Raw genomic sequence first — 27,487 nt, forward strand, 5'->3', positions numbered from 1 at the left:
GGGAGAACTAACCTCAGTAGGGAAAGGGAGAGGCAATCCCAGCAGGAAAATTGAGAACTAATCCCAGCAGGGAAATGGAGAACTGATCCCATCTGGTAAAGGGAGAACTAACCTCAGTAGGGAAGGGGAGAGGCAATCCCAGCAGGAAAATGTCAAGCAATCCCAGCACCGAAAGGGGGAAATAATCTCAGCAGGGGAAGGGAGAACTAATCCCAACAGGTAAAGGGAGAACTAAACTCAGTAGGGAAAGGGAGAGGCAACCCCAGCAGGGAAAGGGAGAACTAATTTCAATCGGTGAGAAAGAACCAATCCCAGCAGGGGAAGGGAAATCTATCCCAACGGGGCCACCAGTGCTGAACTCCAACAGCTCAGGGCCCTTTCCCAGGGAGGAACACCCAACCGCAGTTGGTAAACCGAGAATCGAATCCAACCCAGCTGGGGAAATGGCCCTGCCCAGCAGGGAATCCCAGATGCCAGCTGTTGGAACGTTTTCACTTCTCCATCTCTCTCGAACACTAGAATGTGCGAGCATCATTTAATGTATCTGTCTTTGCACCTACCCCACTCTGTTTCCCTTCTCACTTCCTGTATTTCTGTCTCCCCCCCATCTCTGTATCTCTCTCTCCCATTCTGTTTTCCCTTCTGTATCTCCATTTCCTTCTCTCACCAACTCTCTGTCCCGTCTCTCTCACCATGTCTCCCTCTCCCTCCCCCTCTCTCCCTCCCCCCTCCCTCCCCCTCTCTCTCACCATCTCCCTCTCTCTGTCTCTTTCTCCCTCCCCCTCTCTCCCTCTCCCTTCCCCCTCCTCTCCCTCCCCTCTCTGTCTCCCCTCTTTCCCTCCCCCTCTCTCCCCTCTCTCTCCCTCCCCCTCTCCCTCTCTCCCCCCTCCCTCCCCCCTCTCTCTCCCCCTCTTTCCCTCCCCCCTCCCTCCCCCTCTCTGTCTCTCCCCCTCTCTCCCTCCCCCCTCTCTCTCTCCCCTCTCCCTCCCCCCTCTCCCTCCCCCTCTTCCTCCTCTCTCCCTCCCCCTCTCTCCCCTCCCTCTCTCCCTCCTGACACCCCCCTGCTCCTTTTCTTCCTCCCTCTCCCTATCTCTCTCACCCCCTCACCCTCTCCCTATCTCTCTCTCCCTCTACCCTCCATGCCGGTGACAGACACCTCATGCTTGCAGACTGATGGAGAGCCCTCGACCGGTAGTAGAGTTCACCCTGGCCCTCATCAAACCTGATGCTGTGCACAAGGAACTGGAGATCGAGGAGACCATTCTTCAGTCAGGCTTCCTTATAGTCCAGGTACAGTAGGAAAAAGGCCCTTCAGCCCATCTCCATATCGGCACAGAATTCGGCTATTTGGCTCATCGAGTCTGCTCTGCCATTTCACAGAAACGTAGAAAACCTACAGCACAACACAGGCCCTTTGGCCCACAAAGCTGTGCCAAACATGTCCCTACCTTAGAACTACCCAGGCTTACCCATAGCCCTCTTAAAAAACCCCATTGTTTCCACCTCCACCATCGCCGCCGGCAGCCCATTCCATGCACTCACCACTCTCTGCGTAAAAAACCTACCACTGACATCTCCTCTGTACCTACTCCCCAGCACCTTAAACCTGTGTCGTCTCGTGCTAGCCATTTCAACCCTGGGAAAAAGCCTCTGACTATCCACACGATCAATGCCTCTCATTATCAGGTCACCTCTCATCCTCCGTCGCTCCAAGGAGAAAAGGCTGAGTTCGCTCAACCTATTCTCATAAGGCATGCTCCCCAATCCAGGCAACATCCTTGTAGATCTCCTCTGCATCCTTTCTATGGTTTACACATCCTTCCTGTAGTGAGGTGACCAGAACTGAGCACAGTACTCCAAGTGGGGTCTGACCAGGGTCCTACATAGCTGCAACATTACCTCTCGGCTCCTAAATTCAATTCCACAGTTGATGAAGGCCAATACACCGTATAACCTTCTTAACCACAGAGTCAACCTGCAGAGCTGCTTTGAGCGTCCTATGGACTCGGACCCCAAGATCCCTCTGATTCTCCACACTGCCAAGAGTCTTACCATTAATACTATATCCTGCCATCATATTTGACCTACCAAAATGAACCACCTCACACTTATCTGGGATGAACTCCATCTGCCACTTCTCAACCCAATTTTGCAACACTATCCACAACACCCCCAACATTTGTGTCAGCAGCAAATTTACTAACCCATCCCTCCACTTCCTCATCCAGGTCATTTATACAAATCATGAAGAATAAGGGTCCCAGAACAGATCCCTGAGGCACACCACTGGTCACCGACCTCCATGCAGAATATGACCTGTATACAACCACTCTTTGCCTTTTGTGGACAAGCCAGTTCTGGGTGCACAAGGCAATGTCCCCTTGGATCCCATGCCTCCTTACTTTCTCAATAAGCTTTGCATGGGGTACCTTATCAAATGCCTTGCTAAAATCCATATACACTACATCTACTGCTCTTCCTTCATCAATGTGTTTAGTCACATCCTCAAAAAATTCATTCAGGCTCGTAAGGCACGACTTGCCTTTGACAAAGCGATGCTGACTATTCCTAATCATGTTATGCCTCTCCAAATATTCATAAATCCTGCCTCTCAGGATTTTCTTCAACTTACCAACCACTGAAGTAAGACTCACTGGTCTATAATTTTCTGGGCTATCTCTACTCCCTTTCTTGAATAAGGGAGCAACATCTGCAACCCTCCAATCCTCCAGAACTTCTCCCGTCCCCATTGATGATGCAAAGATCATTGCCAGAGGCTCAGCAATCTCCTCTCTCGACTCCCACAGTAGCCTGTGGTACATCTCATCCGGTCCCAGCGACTTATCCAAGTTGATGCTTTCCAATTGCTCCAGCACATCCTCTTTCTTAATGTCTTTATGTTCAAGCTTTTCACTCTGCTGTAATTTGTCCCTACAATCGCCAAGGTCCTTTTCTGTAGTGAATACTGAAACAAAAGATTCATTAAGTATCTCTGTTATCTCTTCCGGTTCCATACACACTTTTCCACTGTCACACTTGATTGGTCCTATTCTCTCATGTCTTATCCTCTTGCTCTTCACAAACTTGTAGAATGCCTTGTGTGTTTTCCTTAATCCTGCTCGCCAAGGCCTTCTCATGGCCCCTTCTGGCTCTCCTAATTTCATCCTTAAAGCTCCTTCCTGCTAGCCTTTTAATCTTCTAGATCTCTGTCATTACCTAGTTTTTTGAACCTTTCGTAAGCTTTTCTCTTCCTCTTGACCAGATTTTAAACAGCCTTTGTGCACCATGGTTCCTGTCCCCTACCATCCTTTCCCTGTCTCATTGGAACGTACCCATGCAGAACACCACACAAATATCCCATGAACATTTGCAAGATTTCTGCCATACATTTCCCAGAGAATGTCTTTTCCCAATTTATGCTTCCATGTTCCTGCCTGATATTCTCATATTTCCCCTTACTCCAATTAGAAGTTTTCCTGACTTGTCTGTTCCTATCCCTCTCCAATGCTATGTTAAAGGAGATAGAATTGTGATCACTATCTCAGAAATGCTCTCCCACTGAGAGACCTGACACCTGACCAGGTTCATTTCCGAACACCAGATCAAGTACAGCCTCTCCTCTTGTAGGCTTATCTACATATTGTGTCAGGAAACCTTCCTGAACACACCTAACAAACTCCACTCCATCTAAAGCCCTTGCTCTCGGGAGATGCCAATCAATATTGGGGAAATTAAAATCTCCCATCACGACAGCCCTGTTATTATAGTACTGTTTCAGAATATGTCTCCCTATCTGCTCCTCGATGTCCCTGTGGGTGGTCTATAAAAACACCAAGTAGAGTTATTGACCCTTTCCTGTTCCTAACTTCCACCCACAGAGACTCCGCAGACAATCCCTCCATGACTTCCTCCTTTTCTGCAGCCGTGACACTATCTCTAATCAACAGTGCCACGCCCCCACCTCTTTTGCCTCCCTCCCTGTCCTTTATGAAACATCTAAAGCCTGGCACTCTAAGTAACCGTTCCTTCCCCTGAACCATCCAAGTCTCTGTAATGGCCACAACATCATAGCTCCAAGTACTGATCCACACTCTAAGCTCATCTGCTTTGTTCATGATGCTTCTTGCATTAAAACACACATCTCAAACCATCAGTCTGAGCGCATCCCTTCTCTATCACCTGCCTATCTTCCCCCTCACACTATCTCCAAGCTTTCTCTATTTGTGAGCCAACAGCCTCTTCCTCCTTCTGTTCAGTTCATTTCCCAACCCCCAGCAGTTCTAGTTTAAACTCTCCCCAATAGCCTTAGCAAACCTCCCTGCCAGGATATTGGTCCCCCTGGGATTCAAGTGCAACCTGTCCTTTTCGACAGGTCACGCCTGCCCCAAAAGAGGTCCCAATGATACAGAAATCTAAACTCCTGCCTCATGGATATCGTTGTCACGGTCAGAAACATCCCTCACCTGGCACCTGGGAGGCAAACTACCATCCGTGTTTCTTTCCTGCGTCCACAGAATCGCCTGTCTGACCCCCTAACTATAGAGTCCCCTATCACTGCTGCCCTCTTCCTTTCCCTACCCTTCTGAGCCTCAGGGCCAGACTCTGTGCCAGAGACACAGCCACTGTTGCCTCCCCCAGGTAGGCTGTTCCCCCCAACAGTACTCAAACAGGAGTACTTATTGTCAAGGGGGACAGTCACTGGGGTACTCTCTAGTACCTGACTCTTGCTGACTGTTACCCACTTATCTGTCTCCCGAAGCCCCGGTGTGACTACTTGCCTAAAGCTCCTATCTGTCATATCCTCACTTTCCCTGACCAGTCGAAGACATCGAGCTGCATCTCCAGTTCCCTAACCAGGTCTCTAAGGACCTGCAACTCGACGCACCTGATGCAGATGTGGCCATCCGGGAGGCTGGGAGTCTCCCGGACATCCCACATCTGACACCCAGTAAAGGACACCAGCCTCACAGACACACATCCTATTCCTATTCTTCACAAGTAACTTACCTCACCTTGACCCGTTATCGCTGAAGCCCTGTTGAGCCAAAGCCCTCCTACTCTGACTCCCTCCACTGCCCGCCCTAAAAAGCTGTCTTCTTTTTAATTTCTTCCTGCCGGTCTAACTCGCTGTTGTGCCTGAATCATGGTGATTCATTTTTCTTCTAAACCCCAATCTACTGTCTCCTCCCCATATCCCTTCATGTCCTGACCAATAAACAATCTATCAACCTCTGCCTTAAATATACATAAAGGCTTGGCCTCTACAGCTGCCTGTGGCAACGAATTCCACAGATTCAACTCTCTGTGGCGAAAGAAAATCCTCCTCACCTCCCCCCTAAAAGGAAGCCCCTCTATTCTGAGGCTGTGTCCTCTGGTTTAGACTCTCCCATCATTGGAACATCCTCTCCACATCCACTCTATCAAGGCCTTTCACAATTCGATAGGTTCCAATGAGGTCATCCCTCACTCTTCTGAGTTCCAGTGAGTACAGGCCCAGAGCCATCAAACACTCTTCATATGACAAGCCATTCAATCCTGACATCATTTTTGTGAACCTCCTTTGAAGCCTCTCCAGTTTCAGCACCTCCTTTCCAAGATAAGCACGCTCACAATACTCCAAGTGAGGCTTCAGAAGAGCTTTATAAAGTCTCACCATTGCATCTCATGTCCATGCTGTGTTGCTAACCGGTCTAGTCCCTTCTGCTTGTGTTAGGCCCAGAGCCCTCAAAATTTTTTTCTGTGATATCACTCCGGAGAAACATTGTATCATTTCTTAATGCATGTATGCATTTCTAAATGACAATACAAGAGGACTGAGTGTTCTCATAATCTAAAATCCCTCCTATGCACTGACTTGTCTAGGTGACAAGTCTTGGCCTGAAACGTCCACTGTTTATTCATTTCCATAGTTGCTACCTGAGCCATGGAGTTCCTCCAGCAGTTTGTGTGTGTTGCTCTGGATTTCCAGCTTCTGCAGTTTGAAACATTGCTCATGTGCCAGTCTCAACCACTGTTTCTAGCAGCTCATTACAAATATGCATTCCCAACCCATCTCCACTCCCACCCCAATGTCTGTACACCCCTACCAATCCCCATCCCCATCCCAATGTCTGTACACCCTTCCCCATCCCCATCCCCATTCCAATGTCTGTACACCCCTCCCAATCCCCATCCCCATCCCAATGTCTGTACACCCCTCCCCATCCCCATCCCAATGTCTGTACACCCCTCCCCATCCCCATCCCAATGTCTGTGAACCCCTCCCCATCCCCTTACCCAATGTCTGTACACCCCTCCCCATCCCTATCTCCATCCCAATGTCTGTACACCCCTCCCCATCCCCATCCCAATGTCTGTAAACCCCTCCCCATCCCAATGTCTGTACACCCCTCCCCAACCCCATCCCCATCCCAATCCCAATGTCTGTACACCCCTCCCCATCCCCACCACAATGTCTGTACACCCCTCCCCATCCCCATTCCAATGTCTGTACACCCCACCCAATCCCCATCCCAATGTCTGTACACCCCTCCCCATCCCCATCCCAATGTCTGTACACCCCTCTCCATTCCCATCCCAATGCCTGTACACTCCTCCCCATCCCCATCCCAATGTCTATACACCCCTCTCCATCCCCATCCCAATGTCTGTAAACCCCTCCCCATCCTCATCCCCATGTCTGTACACCCCTCCCCATCCCCATCCCCACCCCAATGTCTGTACACCCCTCCCCATCCCCACCCCAATGTCTGTACACCCCTTCCCATCCCCATCCCAATGTCTGTACACCCCTCCCCATCCCAATGACTGTACACCCCTCCCCATCCCAATGTCTGTACACCCCTCCCCATCCCCATCCCAATGACTGTACACCCCTCCCCATCCCCATCTAGCAGCTCATTCCAAATACACACTCCATCTGTGTGATGTGCCTTTTTGTAAATCTGTCACCTCTGACCTTAAACCTATGCACTCTTATGTTTAACACGGGCTCCCTGGGAAAAGAATGATCTGGTTTCACCCTGTTTATGTGTGTCAGCACCTTATATACCTCTATCATGTCACCCCTGAATCTTCTACCCTCCAGGAGGTAAAGTCCTGGTCTGCGCCAACGCCCCCTCACCATCTCTCTGTCTCAGCATTCCTCAACGGTCATTTTCAGCTTGTATCGGTGGTGAGGGAGGCAGATGTGATACTCACATTCAGTTTTAGAGGTCTGGAATAGGAAAGCAAGGGTGTAATGTCATTGGTCGGACCGCACAGAGTATTGTGAGCAGGTTTGGCCTGACGTTGGAGAGGGCCCAGCGGAGGTTTTCTGGGAATGAAAGGGTTAATGGATGAGGAGTAGTAAATTTTGCCATGGACATCCAGGATCACAATCAGGGTCACTGAGGTACAGCATGTCATGACATTAGTCATCTTGCCATACACAACCATGTCTATAAAGAAAATATACAAGAATTGCTCAAAGAGAGGGAGAGAGTGTTCATGGGTTCACAGATCATTGAGAAGTCAGACGGCAGAGGGGAGGAAGCTGTTCCCGAATCACTGAGTGTGTGCCTTCAGGCTCCTGCACCTCCTTCCTGACTGTAACAGTGAGAAGTGGGTGATCAGAGTCCACGATGATGGACGCTGGGGAGTCTGCTGCTCTTAATGAGGCTGACTGAGTTCACAACTCTCTGCAGCTTTTCCCCATCCTGTGCAGTGTGATACAGCCAGTTAGAGAGCTGTCCACGGTGCGTGCTTTTGCTGACATACCAGATCTGCTCAGACTCTGAATGAAAGATAGCTGCTGTTGTGTCTTCTTTGCAACTGCATCGAGATGCTGGACGCAGGCTAGATTCACAGATATTGACACCCAGTAGTTTAAACTGCTCCCTCAATGAGGACTGGTGTGTTCCCTTCACTTCTCCTTTCTGAATTCACAGTCCATTCCGTGGCCTTACTGGCACTGAGTACGAGGTGGTGGTTGTGACACCAGTCACACAGCTGATCTCTCTCGCCGCTGTACAGCTCCACGTCACCATCTGAGTAGTGTTTGTGCTCTGCTCCAGGATGAGACTATTGTTAGGAAGGGTTGCCCCCGTCTGTGAGACAGGACTGACCAATCTCTCTCCCCTCCTCCAGAAGAGGAGACTGCAACTGAGTCCGGAACAAGCCAGCGAGTTCTACGCTGAACACTCTTGTAAGATGGTGTTCCCGAGCCTGACAACTCACCTCTGCTCAGGACTGCTGGTAGCCCTGCATCTGGCCAGGGACTCGGCGGTCCGGCACTGGAAGGACCTGCTAGGGCCAGCTGACCCTGAGAGGGCAAAGGAGATACAGCCCAGGAGGTGAGAGAGTGACAGAGACGCATACACACACACACAGACGCACATAAACACACACACACACACACACACACACAAAAAACACACCCACTCACAAACACACACACTCACATAAACATACACACACACGCAAAAACACAAACACACACACCCACTCACAAAAACACACACAAACACATACTCATACATACACACATAAACACATATACACACACACACACAAACACACACGGGCACACATAAACATACACACTCACACAAACACACACAGACACACATAAACGCACACACTCACAAAAACACACACAAACACACACACACTCACAAAAACACACCCACTCACACAAACACACACAGACACACATAAACATACACACTCACACAAAAACACAAACACACACACCCACTCACAAAAACACAAAAGCACACACACACTTATACATACACACATAAACACACACACACCCACTCACACACACATAAACACACACTCACAAACACACACACACACACATAAATACACACACATACACAGACACACATAAACACACTCACACAAACACACAGACACACATTAACACACACTAACAAACACACACAGACACATTCACAAGCACACACACACAGACACATATAAACAGACACGCACATTCACAAACACACACAGACACACATAAACACATACGCACATACTCACACACACAGACATACATGAACACACACACAGACACATTCACAAACACACACTCACACACACACACCCACTCACAAACACACAACAAACACACCCACACACAAAAACACTCACACACAGATACACATAAACACATATATACACACATACACACACCCATTCACACATGTCAGAAGGGTTGTACGGACATTGACGTTGGGGTGGGGATTGGGAAGGGTGTACAGACATTGGGATGGGGATGGGGATGGGGAGGGGTGTACGGAGATTGGGATGGGGATGGGATTGGGGAGGGGTGTACGGAGATTGGGATGGGGATGGGGATTGGGAGGGGTGTATAGACATTCGGGTGGGGATGGGGATGGGGATGGGTGTACAGACATTGAGATGGGGATGAGGAGGGGTGTACAGACATTGGGATGGGAATGGAGATGGGGAAGGGTACAGACATTGGGATGGGGATGGGGATGGGGAAGGGTGTACAGACATTGGGATGGGGATGGGGATGGGGAAGGGTACAGACATTGGGATGGGGATGGGGATGGGGAAGGGTGTACAGACATTGGGATGGGGATGGGGATTGGGATGTGTGTACAGACATTGGGATGGGGATGGGGAGGGGTGTACAGACATTGGAATGGGGATGGGGATGGGGAGGGGTGTACGGACATTGGGATGCGGATGGGGATGGGGAGGGATGTACAGACATTGTGATGGAGATGGGGTTGGAGAGGGGTGTACAGACATTGGGTTGGGGATGGGGAGGGGTGTACAGACATTAGGATGGGGATGGGGTTGGAGAGGGGTGTACAGTCATTGGGGTGGGGATGGGGTTGGGGATGGGTGTACAGACATTGGGATGGGGATGGGGATGGGGAAGGGTGTACAGACATTGGGATGGGGATGGGGATTGGGAGGGGTGTACAGACATTGGGATGGGGATGAGGAGGGGTGTACAGACATTGGGATGGGGATGAGGAGGGGTGTATAGACATTGTGATGGGGATGGGGAGGAGTGTATAGACATTGTGATGGGGATGGAGAGGGGTGTACAGACATTGGGGTGGGGATTGGGGATGGGAAGGGTGGACAGACATTGGGATGGGGATGGGGATGGGGAGGGATGTACAGACATTGGGATGGGGATGGGGTTGGAGAGGGGTGTACAGACATTGGGTTGGGGATGGGGAGGGGTGTACAGACATTTGGATGGGGATGGGGTTGGAGAGGGGTGTACAGTCATTGGGGTGGGGATGGGGTTGGGGATGGGTGTACAGACATTGGGATGGGGATGGGGATGGGGAAGGGTGTACAGACATTGGGATGGGGATTGGGAGGGGTGTACAGACATTGGGATGGGGATGAGGAGGGGTGTACAGACATTGGGATGGGGATGGGGATGAGGAGGGGTGTATAGACATTGTGATGGGGATGGGGAGGAGTGTACAGACATTGTGATGGGGATGGGGAGGGGTGTACAGACATTGGGGTGGGGATTGGGGATGGGAAGGGTGGACAGACATTGGGATGGGGATGGGGATGGGGAGGGATGTACAGACATTGGGATGGGGATGGGGAGGGGTGTACAGACATTGGGGCAGGGATTGGGGATGGGAAGGGTGGACAGACATTGGGATGGGGAGGGGTGTACAGACATTGGGATGGGGATGGGGATGGGGAGGGGTGTACAGACATTGGGGTGGAGATGGGGATGGGGAGGGGTGTACGGAGATTGGGATGGGGATGGGGTTGGGGAGGGGTGTACGGAGATTGGGATGGGGATGGGGTTGGGGAGGGATGTATGGAGATTGGGATGGGGGTGGGGATGGGGGGGTGCATAGACATTCGGGTGGGGATGGGGATGGAGATGGGGAGGGGTGTACAGACATTGTGATGGGGATGGGGATGGGGAGGGGTGTACAGACATTGTGATGGGGAGGGGTGTACAGAAATTGGGATGGGGATGGGGATGGGGATGGGGAAGGGTGTACAGATATTGGGATGGGGATGGGGATGGGGATCGGGAGGGGTGTACAGACATTGGAATGGGGATGGAGATGGGGAGGGGTGTACGGACATTGGGATGGGTGTACAGACATTGGGATGGGGATGGAGATGGGGATGGGGATGGGGAGGGGTGTACAGACATTGGGATGGGGATGGGGATGGGGAGGGGTGTACAGACATTGGGATGGGGATGGGGAGGGGTGTACAGACATTGTGATGGGGATGGCAAGGGGTGTACAGACATTAGGGTGCGGATGGGGATGGGGAGGGGTGTACAGACATGGGGATGGGGATGGGGAGGGGTTTACAGACATTGTGATGGGGATGGGGAGGGGTGTATAGACATTGTGATGGGGATGGGGAGGAGTGTACAGACATTGAGATGGGGATGAGGAGGGGTGTACAGACATTGTGATGGGGATGGGTGTACAGACATTGGGATGGGGATGGGGAGGGGTGTACAGACATTGGGATGGGGATGGGGATTGGGATGTGTGTACAGACACTGGGATGGGGATGGGGAGGGGTGTACAGACATTGGAATGGGGATGGGGATGGGGAGGGGTGTACGGACATTGGGATGCGGATGGGGATGGGGAGGGATGTACAGACATTGTGATGGAGATGGGGTTGGAGAGGGGTGTACAGACATTGGGTTGGGGATGGGGAGGGGTGTACAGACATTTGGATGGGGATGGGGTTGGGGAGGGGTGTACAGTCATTGGGGTGGGGATGGGGTTGGGGATGGGTGTACAGACATTGGGATGGGGATGGGGATGGGGAAGGGTGTACAGACATTGGGATGGGGATGGGGATTGGGAGGGGTGTACAGACATTGGGATGGGGATGAGGAGGGGTGTACAGACATTGGGATGGGGATGGGGAGGGGTGTACAGACATTGGGGTGGGGATTGGGGATGGGAAGGGTGGACAGACATTGGGATGGGGATGGGGATGGGGTGGGGTGTACAGACATTGGGGTGGAGATGGGGATGGGGAGGGGTGTACGGAGATTGGGATGGGGATGGGGTTGGGGAGGGGTGTACAGAGATTGGGATGGGGATGGGGTTGGGGAGGGATGTACGGAGATTGGGATGGGGGTGGGGATGGGGAAGGGTGTATAGACATTTGGGTGGGGATGGGGATGGGGATGGGGATAGGGATGGGGAGGGGTGTACAGACATTGTGATGGGGATGGGGATGGGGAGGGGTGTACAGACATTGTGATGGGGAGGGGTGTACAGACATTGGAATGGGGATGGAGATGGGGAGGGGTGTACGGACATTGGGATGGGTGTACAGACATTGGGATGGGGATGGGGATGGGGATGGGGAGGGGTGTACAGACATTGGAATGGGGATGGAGATGGGGAGGGGTGTACGGACATTGGGATGGGTGTACAGACATTGGGATGGGGATGGGGATGGGGATGGGGAGGGGTGTACAGACATTGTGATGGGGATGGGGATGGGGAGGGGTGTACAGACATTGTGATGGGGATGGGGATGGGGAGGGGTGTACAGACATTGTGATGGGGAGGGGTGTACAGAAATTGGGATGGGGATGGGGATGGGGATGGGGAAGGGTGTACAGATATTGGGATGGGGATGGGGATTGGGAGGGGTGTACAGACATTGGAATGGGGATGGAGATGGGGAGGGGTGTACGGACATTGGGATGGGTGTACGGACATTGGGATGGGGATGGGGATGGGGATGGGGAGGGGTGTACAGACATTGGGATGGGGATGGGGATGGGGATGGGGAGGGGTGTACAGACTGTGATGGGGATGGTGAGGGGTGTACAGACATTAGGGTGCGGATGGGGATGGGGAGGGGTGTACAGACATTGGGATGGGGATGGGGATGGGGATGGGGATGGGGAGGGGTTTACAGACATTGTGATGGGGATGGGGAGGGGTGTATAGACATTGTGATAGGGATGCGGAGGGGTGTACAGACATTGGGATGGGGAGGGGTGTACGGACATTGTGATGGGGATGGGGTTGGGGGGGTGTACAGACATTGGGGTGGGGATGGGGATAAGGAGGGGTGTACAGACATGGGGATGGGGTTGGGGAGGGGTGTACAGACATTGGGATGGAGATGAGGAGGGGTGTACAGACATTGGGATGGGGATGGGGATGGGGAGGGGTGAACAGACATTGATGGGGATGGGGAGGGATGTACAGACATTGGGGTGGGGATGGGGATGGTGAGGGGTGTACAGACATTGGAATGGGGATGGGGATGGGGAGGAGTGTACGGACATTGGGATGGATGTACAGACATTGGGATGGGGATGGGGATGGGGATTGGGAAGGGTGTACAGACATTGGGATGGGAATGGGGATTGGGAGGGGTGGACAGACATTGGAATGGGGATGGGGATGAGGAGGGGTGTACAGACATTGGAATGGGGATGGGGATGAGGAGGGGTGTACAGACATTGGGATGGGGATGGGGAGGAGTGTACGGACATTGGGATGGGTGTACAGACATTGGGATGGGGATGAGGATGGGGATTGGGAGGGGTGTACAGACATGGGGATGGGGTTGGGGAGGGGTGTACAGACATTGGGATGGGGATGGGGAGGGGTGTACAGACATTGTGATGGGGATGGGGAGGGATGTACAGACATTGGGGTGGGGATGGGGATAGTGAGGGATGTACAGACATTGGGATGGGGATGGGGATGAGGAGGGGTGTACAGACATTGTGATGGGATGGGTGTACAGACATTGAGATGAAGATGGGGATGGGGATGGGGAAGGGTGTACAGACATTGGGATGGGGATGGGGATTGGGAGGGGTGTACAGACATTGGGATGGGGATGGGGAGGGGTGTACGGACATTGGGATGGGGAGGGGTGTACAGACATTGGGATGAGGATTGGGAGGGGTGTACAGACATTGGGGTGGGGATAGGGATGGGGAGGGGTGTACAGACATTGGAATGGGGATGGGGATGGGGAGGGGTGTACGGACATTGGGATGGGGATGGGGACGGGTGTACGGACATTGGGATGGGGAGGGGTGTACAGACATTGGGATGGGGAAGGGTGTACAGACATTGTGATGGGGATGGCGAGGGGTGTACAGACATTGGGATGGGTGTACAGACATTGGGATGGGGAGGGGTGTACGGACATTGTGATGGGGATGGGGTTGGGGAGAGGTGTACAGAGATTGGGGTGGGGATGGGGATTGGGAGGGGTGTACAGACATTGGGGTGGGGATGGGGATGGTGAGGGGTGTACAGATATTGGGGTGGGGATGGGGATGGGGAGGTGTGTACAGACATTGGGATGGGGATGGGGATTGGGAGGGGTTTACAGACATTGGGGTGGGGATGGGGATGGGGAGGGGTGTACGGACATTGTGATGGGGATGGGGAGGGGTGTATGGACATTGTGATGGGGATGGGGAGGGGTGTACAGACATGGGGATGGGGAGGGGTGTACAGACATTGGGATGGGTGTACAGACATTGGGATGGGGAGGGGTGTACGGACATTGTGATGGGGATGGGGTTGGGGAGAGGTGTACAGAGATTGGGGTGGGGATGGGGATTGGGAGGGGTGTACAGACATTGGGGTGGGGATGGGGATGGTGAGGGGTGTACAGATATTGGGGTGGGGATGGGGATGAGGAGGTGTGTACAGACATTGGGATGGGGATGGGGATTGGGAGGGGTGTACAGACATTGGGGTGGGGATGGGGATGGTGAGGGGTGTACAGACATTGGGATGGGGATGGGGATGAGGAGGGGTGTACAGACATTGGGATGGGGAAGGGTGTACAGACATTGTGATGGGGAGGGGTGTACAGACATTGGGGTGGGGATGGGGATGGGGATGGGGATGGGGATGGTGAGGGGTGTACAGACATTGGGATGGGGATGGGGCTGGGGAGGGGTGTACAGACATTGTGATGGGGAGGGGTGTACAGACATTGGGATGGGGATGGGGATGGTGAGGGGTGTACAGATATTGGGATGGGGATGGGGATGGGGAGGTGTGTACAGACATTGGGATGGGGATGGGGATGGGGATGGGGATTGGGAGGGGTGTACGGACATTGGGGTGGGGATGGGGATGGGGATGGGGATTGGAAGGGGTGTACGGACATTGGGATGGGGAGGGGAGGGGAGTGGAGGGGTGTACGCACACTGGGTCAGTGGGGCTTTCCGGAGGTTACATGTGCTTACTCCACCCACAGTCTGAGGGCCATTTATGGGACGGATCGGATCCGGAATGGGCTCCACGGCAGCGACTGTTTCTCCGCGGCTGAGAGAGAAATCACTTTCTTCTTCCCCAACAGTGAGGAACCTGGGACAGGAGGGGATGGGACGGGAGGGGTGAGGACATCTGGAGGGAGGGAGAGAACGGGGTGGGATGGGACTGGAGTGGTGAGGAGGGTTTGGGATGAGAGCAGAGCACATGGGATGGAAGGGGTGAGGAGGGTTTGGGATGAGGAAAAGGACAGGGTGGGATGGGAGGGGTGAGGAGGTCTGAAATGAGGGAGAGGTCGAGGGTGGGATGGGATGGGAGGGGTGAGGAGGTCTGTGTGGAGGGAGTAGGAAAGAGGGGTGGGTTAGGACAGGTGGGGTGACGAGGTCTGGGATGGGTGAGGCTGGGATTACTGGGGATGTAGTGGACTGGAGGAAGTGTTTTGGGATGGGAGGGGTGGAGAGGGATGGGAGGGGTGGGGAGGTCTGGGATGAGGGAGAGGACGAGGGTGGGATGGGTGGGGTGAGGAGGTCTGGGATGTGGGAGAGGATGAGGGTGGGGTGAGGGGGTCTGGGATGAGGGAGAGGACGAGGGTGGGGTGAGGAGGTCCGGGATTACTGCGGAGGGAGTGGACTGGAGGAAGTGTTTTGGGACAGGAGGGGTGGGGAGGTGTGGGATGGGTGAGGCTGGGATTACTGGGGAGGGAGTGGACTGGAGGAAGTGTTTTGGGACAGGCGGGGTGAGGAGCGACTGGCAGTGACCCTACACTCTCACGACCCACAGCCACAATGGAGCCGTTCCCGGGTGGTCAAGCGGCCGAGGATTTTCTCAGCAAGTACATCACCCCGACCCTGATCCTCGCCCTGACCCAGCTGTGCAAACTGAAGCCTCGCAAGCCCGTGGTGAGTCACAGAGGTGAGGGGTGGGGATTCATACTGGGTCCCCGGGTGTTGCGACTGAAGGTGGTCTCAGTAAGATGTTTAAAAATGGGGAGTCGCGAGGGCGTCGAGTCCCCCGCGTGTTCCGTCCCCAGAGAGTTCAGTCCCCAGAGGGTTCGGGCCCCCGTGTGTTCCGTCCCCAGAGAGTTCAGTCCCCAGAGGGTTCCGTCCCCAGAGGGTTCGGGCCCCCGTGTGTTCCGTCCCCAGAGAGTTCAGTCCCCAGAGGGTTCGGGCCCCCGTGTGTTCCGTCCCCAGAGAGTTCAGTCCCCAGAGGGTTCGGGCCCCAGAGGGTTCGGGCCCCCGTGTGTTCCGTCCCCAGAGAGTTCAGTCCCCAGAGGGTTCGGGCCCCCGTGTGTTCCGTCCCCAGAGAGTTCAGTCCCCTGAGGGTTCGGGCCCCCGTGTGTTCCGTCCCCAGAGAGTTCAGTCCCCTGAGGGTTCGGGCCCCCGTGTGTTCCGTCCCCAGAGAGTTCAGTCCCCTGAGGGTTCGGGCCCCCGTGTGTTCCGTCCCCAGAGAGTTCAGTCCCCTGAGGGTTCGGGCCCCCGTGTGTTCCGTCCCCAGAGAGTTCAGTCCCCAGAGGGTTCCGTCCCCAGAGAGTTCAGTCCCCAGAGGGTTCGGGCCCCCGCGTGTTCCGTCCCCAGAGAGTTCAGTCCCCAGAGGGTTCAGGCCCCCGTGTGTTCCGTCCCCAGAGAGTTCAGTCCCCAGAGGGTTCGGGCCCCCGTGTGTTCCGTCCCCAGAGAGTTCAGTCCCCAGAGGGTTCGGTCCCCCGTGTGTTCCGTCCCCAGAGAGTTCAGTCCCCAGAGGGTTCGGGCCCCCGTGTGTTCCGTCCCCAGAGGGTTCGGTCCCCAGAGAGTTCGGGCCCAAGAGAGTTCGGGCCCCTGTGTGTTCCGTCCCCAGAGAGTTCAGTCCCCAGAGGATTCGGGCCCCCCGTGTGTTCCGTCCCCAGAGGGTTCGGTCCCCAGAGAGTTCCGTCCCCAGAGAGTTCAGTCCCCAGAGGGTTCGGGCCCCAGAGGGTTCGGGCCCCAGAGGGTTCGGGCCCCCGTGTGTTCCGTCCTCTGTGTGTTCGGTCCCCAGAATGTTGGCTCCCCGTGGCATTATATCCGAAGGGTGTTTTTGCTACCCGTAGTGATGGTTGGCCCCAGGGCATTGTGTCCCCAGTGTGTTGGGCACCCTGAGGTGGATCTGCTGGATGGACATTGTGCCCGGCTGATCTACAGTTCTCCACCCAGGTGCCCGGAATCACAGCGAATCTGAACAATCACCAGCAAATCCCCAGAGTCCCTCTGGGAATCTGAAATTATCCCCAGTGAGCCATGAAAACACCCAGCGTATCGGTCAGTGAGTTCGGGGGAAGGACCCGGGTGCGATTTCAAACCCCCAGGGAAGCTGCTTGGGTCTTCCTCTGCGGCTGCCACCTGCCCAGCTGGATCAGACGTGCCCAGCCTGACTGTAGCCAGGGAGGGAACCGGAACTGAGCTTTCCGAACAGACGGCATTGGTCTGACGTTCTTCTCCGCTCCAGGTCTGGCTGGCTGACTGGTTGTTGGCCAATAACCCGAACCGCCCCTCGGTGAGGGAGGAGAGAGTGAGGGAGCCTCCCACCTGCGATCCCGGCCAGAGCTATGATAACACAGCTGGCATTCCCAAACAACACTGAGTTGCAGAGGCTGTTACCTTCCTTCAGAAAACCCAGCTCTGTTACGAATTGATTAAAGATTAACTTGACTTGTCATGTGTAGTGGAAACACACTGTGAAATGCATCACCTTGCACCAATGACTGGCCCAGTCCGCAGACGTGCTGCCATCTCACAACTCATGAACCCTAACAGTACGTCTTTGGAGTGTGGGAGGAGACGGGAGCATCCGGAGGAGACCCACATGGTCACGGGGAGAACGTACAACCTCTGCCTTCAAGCCCTCTCAAGCTCATTGTCTCTTTGCCCAGACAGCCAGGCATACCAGTGACCAGTTAACCTTTGTGAGCAGGGATTCCAACCTTCTTGATCGAAAGTGCACCCTCTACTCCCACTGGCCTTGAACCCAGACATAGTGTTCTTGAGGGAAGGGATCTAGGCCCCAGCCCCACCCCTCACACCCACACTCACCCTTGGCCGATCTTAGTCAGGCTCTCTTTGTCTTCTCAGACGCCAGTCCCATGAAGGCAGAGAGCACTGAAGCATTTGCTGAGCTTCGCAATGGTCATTTCAGGAGGCACGAGATCCGGGGCAGCTTGGCCATGTGTATTCAAAACTGGCTTGTCCATGGAAGGCAGAGCACATTTGTAGATGGAGGGTATTCTGTCTGGAGTTTGGTGACCATCAGACCATAAAGTATAGGAGCAGAATTAGGCCGTTTGGCTCATTGAGTCTACTCCGCTGTTTCATCATTAACATAGAAAGAAGATAAAACATAGAAAATCAGCAGCACATTACAGGCCCTTCAGCCCACACTGCGACCACGTAACCTGAACTAGAAGCTGCCTAGAATTTCCCTACCGCATAGCCCTCTAATTTTCTAAGCTCCATGTACCTTAAAATACCCTGTCATATCTGCCTCTACCACCTTTGCTGGCAGTGCATTCCATGCTCCCTATGTGCAAAACTTACCTCTGACATCCCCCTTGTACCTACTTCCAAGCACCTTAAACCATTGCGAAGCCTCGTGTTAGCCATTTCAGCCCTGGGGAAAAGCCTCTGGCTATCCACATGATCAATGCCTTTTATCTTATAACCATATAACAGTTACAGCACGGAAACAGGCCATCTCGGCCCTTCTAAATCCTTTCGCATCTCCTCAAAGTTAGCCTTTCTCCAATCAAAAATCTCAACCCTGGGTCCAGACCTATCCTTCTCCATAATTATATTGAAACTAATGGTATTGTGATCACTGGACCCGAAGTGCTCCCCAACACAAACCTCCGTCACCTGACCTATCTCATTCCCTAAAAGGAGATCCAACACTGCCCCTTCTCTAGTTGGTACCTCTATGTATTGCTGCAAAAAACTATCCTGCACACATTTTACAAACTCCAAACCATCCAGCCCTTTTATAGTATGGGCTTCCCAGGCTATGTGCGGAAAATTAAAATCTCCCTCAATCACAACCTTGTGCTTACTACAAATATCTGCTATCTCCTTACAAATTTGCTCCTCCAATTCTCACTCCCCATTTGGTGGTCTATAATACACCCCTATAAGTGTTACTACACCTTTCCCATTCCTCAATTCCACCCAAATAGCTTCCCTAGACGAGCTCTCTAATCTATCCTGCCAGAGCACCGGTGTAATATTTTCTTTGACAAGCAATGCAACACCTCGCCCTCTTGTTCCTCTGATTCTATCACACCTGAAGCAATTAAATCCAGGAATATTTAGTTGCCAATCACACCCCTCCTGTAACCATGTTTCACTAGTAGCTACAACATCATACTTCCAGGTATCAATCCATGCTCTAAGCTCATCCACCTTTCTTATAAATCTCCTAGCATTAAAATAAATGCATTTAAGAAATTTTCCACCTCTTACTCTCTATCACTAACAGTGCAAACAACTTTATTTTCTTTTTCTTCCTTCTCTACTACATCTGTTCCTACACTCTGGTTCCCCTTCCCCCTCGTATCTAGTTTAAATCTACTGAAGCCTCTCTGGCAAACCTACCCACAGGAATATTTGTCCCCCTCCAGTTCAGATGTAAACCGTCCTGCCAGAACAGGTCCCACCTTCCCTGGAAAACTGCCCAATTATCTATAAATCTGAAGCCCTCCCTCCTGCACCATGTCTTCAGCCACGTGTTGATCTGCACTATCTTACTATTTCTAAACCCACCTGCACGTGGCACTGGTAGCAATCCTGAGATTGCTATCCTGGTGGTCCTGTCCTTTAACTTGGCGCCTAACTCCCTGAACTCACCTTTCACGACCTCCTCACTCTTCTTACCCATATTATTGGTCCCTACATGGACCATGACATCCGGCTGCTCACCCTCCCGCTTGAGAATACCAGGAACTCGATCCGAGATATTGTGGACCTTGGCACCAGGGAGGCAACCGACCATCCGGGATTCTCGATCTCTTCCACAGAACCTCTTATCTGTCCCCCTAACTATCGAATCCCCTATCACTACTGTTCTCCTCTTTTCCCTCCTTCCCTCCTGAGTTGAGGGTCCCATCTTGGTGCCAGAGACGTGACCACTACGACTTGTCCCTGGTAGATTGTCCCCAGCAACAGTATCCAAAATGATGTACTTATTATTGGTGGGAACAGCCACAGGGGTGCTCTGCTCATTCTGTCTATTCTCCTTCCCTCTCCTGACAGTCACCCAGCTACCTGTCTCCTGACTCTTAGGGGTGACTGTCTCCCTGTAACTCCTGTCTATTTCTGCCCCTGCCTCCCGAATGATCGGAAGTTCATCCAGCTCCAGCTCCAGTTCCCTGACTCGGTTTGTCAGGAGCTGCAGCTTAATGCACCTTTCACAGGTGTAGTCATCAGGGACAATTGTGCTGTCCCTGACTTCCCACATCCTGCAAACGGAGCAGTCGACTGCCCTAACTGCTGCCTCCATTACCTACTCCTAAGGTAATTAGATTTATTAAAGGAACTTACCCGGCCTTACCTCACTTGGAGTGAAGCTCTTCCTCAGCCTCTGCTCGCCGAAGCCTCAGGAGCCAAAGCCTTCCTACTCTGTCTCCCTCTACTCCGTCGCCCGCTACAACGTCACCCGCTCCATTAATCTGCTCTCTTTTAAATACTCCCGCTGCCTCACGGTCCGACTTCCACGCACTTGCCCCGTTCAACTGCCGAAGGCCTGGCTGATCCATTTTCCCTCTCAGTCCCAATCTCCTTCATTTTCCTGAATCCCTTCATGCCCTTGAGTCAAAAATCTATCAACCTCCACCTTAAGTGCACATAAAGACTTTGCCTCCACACCTGTCTGTGGCCACAAATTCCACAGATTCACCACTCTCTGGCTAAAGAAATTCCTCCTCATCTCCATTCTAAAAGATCCCCCTCTATTCTGAGGCCGTGTCCTCTGGTCATAGACTCTACCATCCTCGCCACATCTGCTCTCTCAAGGTCTTTCACTGTTAGTAGGTTTCAATTAGGTCGGCCCTCATTCTTCTGAATTTTAGTGAACACAGACTTCTTCATCTGACAAGCCATTCAATCCTGCAATCATTTTTGTGAACCTCCTTTGAACCCTCTCCAGTCTCGCCTAAGATACGGGGCCCAAACCTGCTCACAATACTCCAAGTGAGGCCTCACCACTCATCCTTGCTTTTGTATTCTAGTCCTCTTGAAATTAATGTTAACATTGCATTTGCCTTCCTCACCACGAACTCAGCCTGCAAGTTAACCTTCAGGCAGTCCTGCACAAGGACTCCCAAGTCCCTTTGTGTCTCAGGTTTTTGTATTTTCTCTCCATTTGGAAAACAGTCAACCCGTTAATTTCATCTACCAAAGTGCATGACCATACATTTCCCAACACTGTATTCCATCTGTTATTTCTTTGCCCATTCTCCTAATCTGAATAAGCCTTTCTGCAGGCTCTCTACTTCCTCAAAACTACCTGCCACTCCACCTATCATATCACCTGCAAACTTTGCAAGAAAGCCATCAATTCCATCATCAAATTATTGACACATAACACAAAAAGAATCGGTCTTAACACAGACCCCTATGAAACACCACTAATCACTGGCTGCCAACCAGAAAAGGCTCCCTTTATTCCCACTCTTTGCCTCCTGCCAATCAGCCACTGCTTTATCCGTGCTAGAATCTTTTCAGTAACACAATGGGCTCATACCTTGTTAAGGAAACTCATGTGTGGCAACTTGTCAAAGGCCTTCTGAAAATCCAAGTACACAACATCAACCAATTCTCTTTTGTTGATCCTGCTTGTCATTTCTTCAAAGAATTCCAACAGATTTCTCAGGGAAGATTTTCCCTCGAGGAAACCATGCTGACTAACCTATTTTATCATGTGCCTCCCAGTACCCTGAAACCTCTTCCATAATAATCACTCCAAAATCTTCCCAGCCACTGAGGTCAGACTAACTGGCCTATAGTTTCTTTCCTTCTGCCTCTCTCCCTTCTTGAAGAGCAGAGTGACATTTGCAATTTTCCAGTCTTCCGGAACCATTACAGAACTTAGATTTTTCAAAGATCATTACTAATGCCTCCACGATCTCTTCAGCCACCTCCTTCAGAACTCTGGGGTGTACACCATCTGGTCCAGGTGACTTACCTACCTTCAGACCTTTCAGTTTCCCAAGAACCTTCTCTCTAGTGTTGGTAACTTCACACACTTCTTGACCCCGACTCCTGGAACTCCCAACATACTGCTTGTGTTTTCCACAGTGAAGACTGATACGAAATACTTATTCAGTGTGTCTGCCATTTCCTTAACCCCCATTACTACCTCTCCAGCATCGTTTTCCAGCGGTCCAATATCTACTCTCACCTCTCTTTTACATCTCATGTATCTAGTTATTGACTAGCTTACTTTCATATCCATCTTTAATGTCTTAACAACTATTTTGGTTGCCATTTGTTGATTTCAAACATTTCCAATCTTCTGAATTCCCACTAATTTTTACTCTATTGTATGCCTCTCTTTGGCTATGCTGGCTTTGACTTCTTTTGCTAGCCATGACTGTGTCATCTTGACTTTAGAATACTTCTTCCTCTTTGTGTATATCCTGTGCCTTCCGAATTGCTTCCTGAGATTCCAGCCATTGCTGCACAGCCTTCATCCCTACCAATATTCTTTTCCAATCATTTCTGGCCAGCTCCTCTCTCAGGCCTCTGTAATTCCCTTTTCTTCACTGGAATACTGACACATCTGAATTTAGCTTCCTCCCAAATTTCAGGGTGAATTCAATCATATTATGATGACTTTCTCCTCAGGGTCCCTTTACCTTAAGTTCTCTAATCAATTCTGGTGCATTGCACAACACTCAGTCCAGAATAGCTGATCTTCTAATGGGCTCAACCATGAGCTGCTCTAAAAAGGCATGTTACAGGAACTCCAAAAAATCCTGTACCCCAACACCAACCTGATTTTCCCAATCTACCTGCATGTTGAAGCCCCCCAGGACCCCCAGTAACCTCTTGGCCTGCATTTTCCATCTCCTATTTTAATCTGTAGGCCACATCCTTACTACTCTTTGCGGGCCTGTACAGATCTCCCATCAGGGCCTTTTTACCCCTGCAGTTCCTTACCTCTACCTACGTGACCTCTTTCTAATGATTTGATTTCCACCTCTGTTCTGGTACCCCTGCTCTTTGTGATGTTTAAAGATGACTCGGATGAGGAAATGGAAGGGTTGCACACACCTCAAGTTAGACAGATAGCTCTCTCCTCACACATGCAAGATCCTGTCCCTGCTCCCACCACCCCATCCAGTCTGCCTGCTTTGGGCTGTGCTAACTTGACTGGTACTGACCACCCCATCCGGTCTGCCTCCTTTGGGCCGTGCTGACTCGACCGACTCGCATCCAGTACATGCATGGCCAGGGCTGTAACTTGAGACGTGGGGCTCAGACCATTCAGCCCATCAAGTCTGCTATGCTATACCATCATGACTGATTTGTGGCAGATGGAGTTATATCCCAGATAAGTGTGAGGTGGTTCATTTTGGTAGGTCAAATATGATGGCAGAATATAGTATTAATGGTAAGACTCTTGGCAGTGTGGAGGATCAGAGGGATCTTTGGGTCCGAGTCCATAGGACACTCAAAGCAGCTGCGCAGTTTGACTCTGTGGTTAAGACGGCATACGGTGTATTGGCCTTCACCAACCATGGGATTGAGTTTAGGAGCTGAGAGGTAATGTTGCAGCTATATAGGTCCCTGGTCAGACCCCACTTGGAGTACTGTGCTCAGTTCTGGTCGCCTCACTACAGGAAGGATGTGGAAACCATAGAAAGGGTGCAGAGGAGATTTACAAGGATGTTGCCTGAATTGGGGAGCATGCCTTATGAGAATAGGTTGAGTGAACTCGGCCTTTTCTCCTTGGAGCGACAGAGGATGAGAGGTGACCTGATAGAGGTGTGTAAGATGATGAGAAGCTTTTTCCCAGAGCTGAAATGGCTAACACGAGAAGGCAGGTGTTTGGAAGTAGGTACAGAGATGTCAGGGGTAAGATTTTTTTTTTTTTTTTTTTTATAAACACGCAGAGAGTGGTGAGTGCGTGGAATAGGCTGCTGGCAAAGGTGGTGGAGGCGAATACGATAGGGTCTTTTAAGAGACTCCTGGATAGGTTCCTGGAGCTTGGAAAAATAGAGAGCTATGGGTAACCCTAGGTAATTTCTAAGTTAAGGACATGTCTGGCATAGCATTGTGGGTCGAAGGGTCTGTATTGTGCTGTAGGTTTTCTATGGTTTTTCTGTTTCTATTTATTATCCCTCTCAATCCCATTCTCCTTTGACACCTTCAGTGATCAAGAACCAATCAACCTCTTCTTTAAATATACTCGATAACTTGTCTTGAAGAAGGGTCTTACCCTAAACATCAACTGTTTACTCTTCTGCAGATGCTGCCTGAGCTGCCGAGTTCCTCCAGCATTTTGTGTGTGTTGCTTTGGATTTTCAGTATCTGCAGATTTTCTCGTTTGTCAGTGACTTGGCCTCGACATTCGTCCCAATACCGATACCCAGCCACATCAGTACAGGCTGGGATCCAAACCCAGACATCTCTACCCTCCCCCATCCGGACACTCTGCTGACCCCGGGGGCCGAATAATCCGCTAATCATATGTTCGTTAAGCAAGGATGTTAATAAGATTAGTATTGAATACAGGACTCAGAATGAGATCTCACTAATACCCAACCATTCGCAAGTATTTGTTTCCGAATACTGTAACCTTCATTTCAACCTTTCCTGCGGTGCTCCAGAATTCCCGGGTTCCTTAGCGATCTCTCAGTTCACAGAACAATACTCCCTTTTGCAAGGCCGTGCAGTCTCATCTCCTTATACCTTCTTCACAAATTAATCTCCTGTCATCTTGGTCAAATTTAGTAACTCATTTTCAACAGGGTGTTGCCTCGTGTACAAGGAGCAGAGGGCACAGGGTGGGCACTGCCTGCTGTACAAGGAGCAGAGGAGTAATAGGGGTAATTCAGGACCCCATCACAGCAGAAATGAGGAGCTGGGACCTGCAACCTGCAGAAACTTCCCCCCAGGACAGGTTGTGCCTCAGAACAGAGTGCAGTGTTTCAAGGGAAGGATGATTTGAGCATGTCTTTTCCACCAAAGCAGCTTGGAATCTGCACATACAACCGCCCAGAAATTCGTGAGGAGGAAGCTGGCTGCCATGAACACTCAGTATATCCAAATGCTCTGCTAGTCCTGAGGTCAGGGTTAGGGTCAGTGTGCAGAGAGAGACACAAACAAGCTGACATAACAAATTCATCTTTATTGATTAAAATACCAACAAAATTGATTGAAATAGTAATTAAGAAAAGAGCCCAAGAGCTGGTAAGCAAAGAGCGATTGAGGAGACTCAATGTTACTGAAGATGCGATACATTTCTTGGCTTTGGGTACCAGTTCACTCACATGATGTGTCTGCGGTTCACCTGGGCAGTCCCAATCACACACTCGTTCACCTAGACAGGGATGGGTACCAGAAGAGAGGGTGAAATATTCCTGTTCCCCACTTCATGGACAATGACATTCAAGTTTAATGTCTTTGAGGTTCTGACGGGAAGATGGAGATATGGGGGGCTGGGTTTCCCCAGGCAGGAGACGTTAGACACTCTGCACCTCACCTATAATCCCTGGCATATCAGCGCAATCTTAGACTGCAGGTCATCTCATCTCTCCTGATTAGAAGCACTGCAACTAGAATCTCACTAACTCAGCTGAAAGGTGCAGTGAGCCACGTGGAGCCCAGCTCCTCAGATATTCCCGGAGGCTGCAGCAAACCCTCAGTGATCTGCTGACCCCTCCTCCATCCTGCAATCCAACCCAGATGCCGACAGAAGCTCCCCAATCCGTGTACCAGTCCCACTGCGGTGAAACGTTACAGCCCACGGCAGGGTAGTGATGATTACAGCTCAGGGTGTTGCAGTTCAGAGTTCAATGCTGGTGCCTTCTTGTAAGCACATTTCTGCCTGCTTCCTGCGACCGTGTGGGCTCTGGTTTCCTCTCAGTCCAAAGTTAATCAGTAATTTTAGGTTCTCTTATGATTAGGCCAAGGTTAAATTGGTGTGTTGCTAGGCAGCACACTTTATGGGCTGAAAGGATATGTTCTGTGCTGGATGAAAAGTCACCACAGCTTCCTCAGGCAGACATATAAATTTATTCCGAGATAACAGCACGGGAATGGGACCTTTTGACCCAACAAACCCACGTCGCTCATCTGCCCAACTAACCTGGTAATCCATTTGCCTTTGGACTGTGAGAAGAAATCACGGCACCCAGAGAAAACCCACACAGTCACTGGGGTGGGATGGGGGGGGGGAAATGAACATAAAAGCTCCTTATAGAGAGCTGTGAGAAATTAACTGACATTGCTAGTGTTCTACTGGTGTTACAGTAACCATGACACCAGTGTCACCTCGAATATCTTCCCCCCCCACCCCACCGTAATGGTGTTACAGTAACCATGACACCAGTGTCACCTCGAATATCTTCCCCCCCCACCCCACCGTAATGGTGTTACAGTAACCATGACACCAGTGTCACCTCGAATATCTTCCCCCCCCTCCCCACCGTAATGGTGTTACAGTAACCATGACACCAGTGTCACCTCGAATATCTTCCCCCCCACCCCACCGTAATGGTGTTACAGTAACCATGACACCAGTGTCAGCTCAAATACCTTCACCCCCCACCCCACCGTAATGGTGTTACAGTAACCATGACACCAGTGTCACCTCGAATACCTTCCCCCCCACCCCACCGTAATGGTGTTACAGTAACCATGACACCAGTGTCACCTCGAATATCTTCCCCCCCCACCCCACCGTAATGGTGTTACAGTAACCATGACACCAGTGTCATCTCAAATACCTTCACCCCCCCACCCCACCGTAATGGTGTTACAGTAACCATGACACCAGTGTCATCTCAAATACCTTCACCCCCCACCCCACCGTAATGGTGTTACAGTAACCATGACACCAGTGTCATCTCAAATACCTTCACCCCCATACCACTGTGACAGTGGTAGGGAAACCATGATACCAATGTCACCTCAAACACCTTCACCCCACAGCCTCTAAGCACTGCCAAATGTTTCCCAACTCACTTTAAACCTCTGCCCACTAGATTTAGGCTTCCCTCCCAT

At 51.6% G+C, this 27,487-nt stretch overlaps 2 protein-coding genes across 2 annotated transcripts in view; one reads left to right on the plus strand and one right to left on the minus strand.

Moving 5' to 3' along the window:
* Window positions 1-1,173: 1,173 nt before the first annotated feature.
* On the plus strand, window positions 1,174-17,852 carry LOC140198493 (nucleoside diphosphate kinase homolog 5-like). The gene is made up of 5 exons (XM_072259580.1): window positions 1,174-1,290; window positions 8,128-8,333; window positions 15,250-15,350; window positions 16,044-16,162; window positions 17,718-17,852. The coding sequence occupies exons 1-5, from the start codon at window positions 1,174-1,176 to the stop codon at window positions 17,850-17,852; spliced, it is 678 nt and encodes a 225-aa protein (XP_072115681.1).
* Window positions 17,853-25,595: 7,743 nt separating this feature from the next.
* The window catches only part of kifc1 (kinesin family member C1), an 82,264-nt gene continuing 80,372 nt past the window's right edge, over window positions 25,596-27,487 (minus strand). Inside the window, exon 17 of the mRNA XM_072259426.1 lies at window positions 25,596-25,802. Within this exon, the coding sequence (XP_072115527.1) occupies window positions 25,749-25,802 (54 nt within the window). The 3' untranslated portion in view covers window positions 25,596-25,748. The remainder of the gene's footprint in view (window positions 25,803-27,487) is intronic.

The sequence above is a fragment of the Mobula birostris genome, chromosome 5 (genome assembly GCF_030028105.1).
Source record: "Mobula birostris isolate sMobBir1 chromosome 5, sMobBir1.hap1, whole genome shotgun sequence".
Lineage (NCBI taxonomy): Eukaryota > Metazoa > Chordata > Chondrichthyes > Myliobatiformes > Myliobatidae > Mobula > Mobula birostris.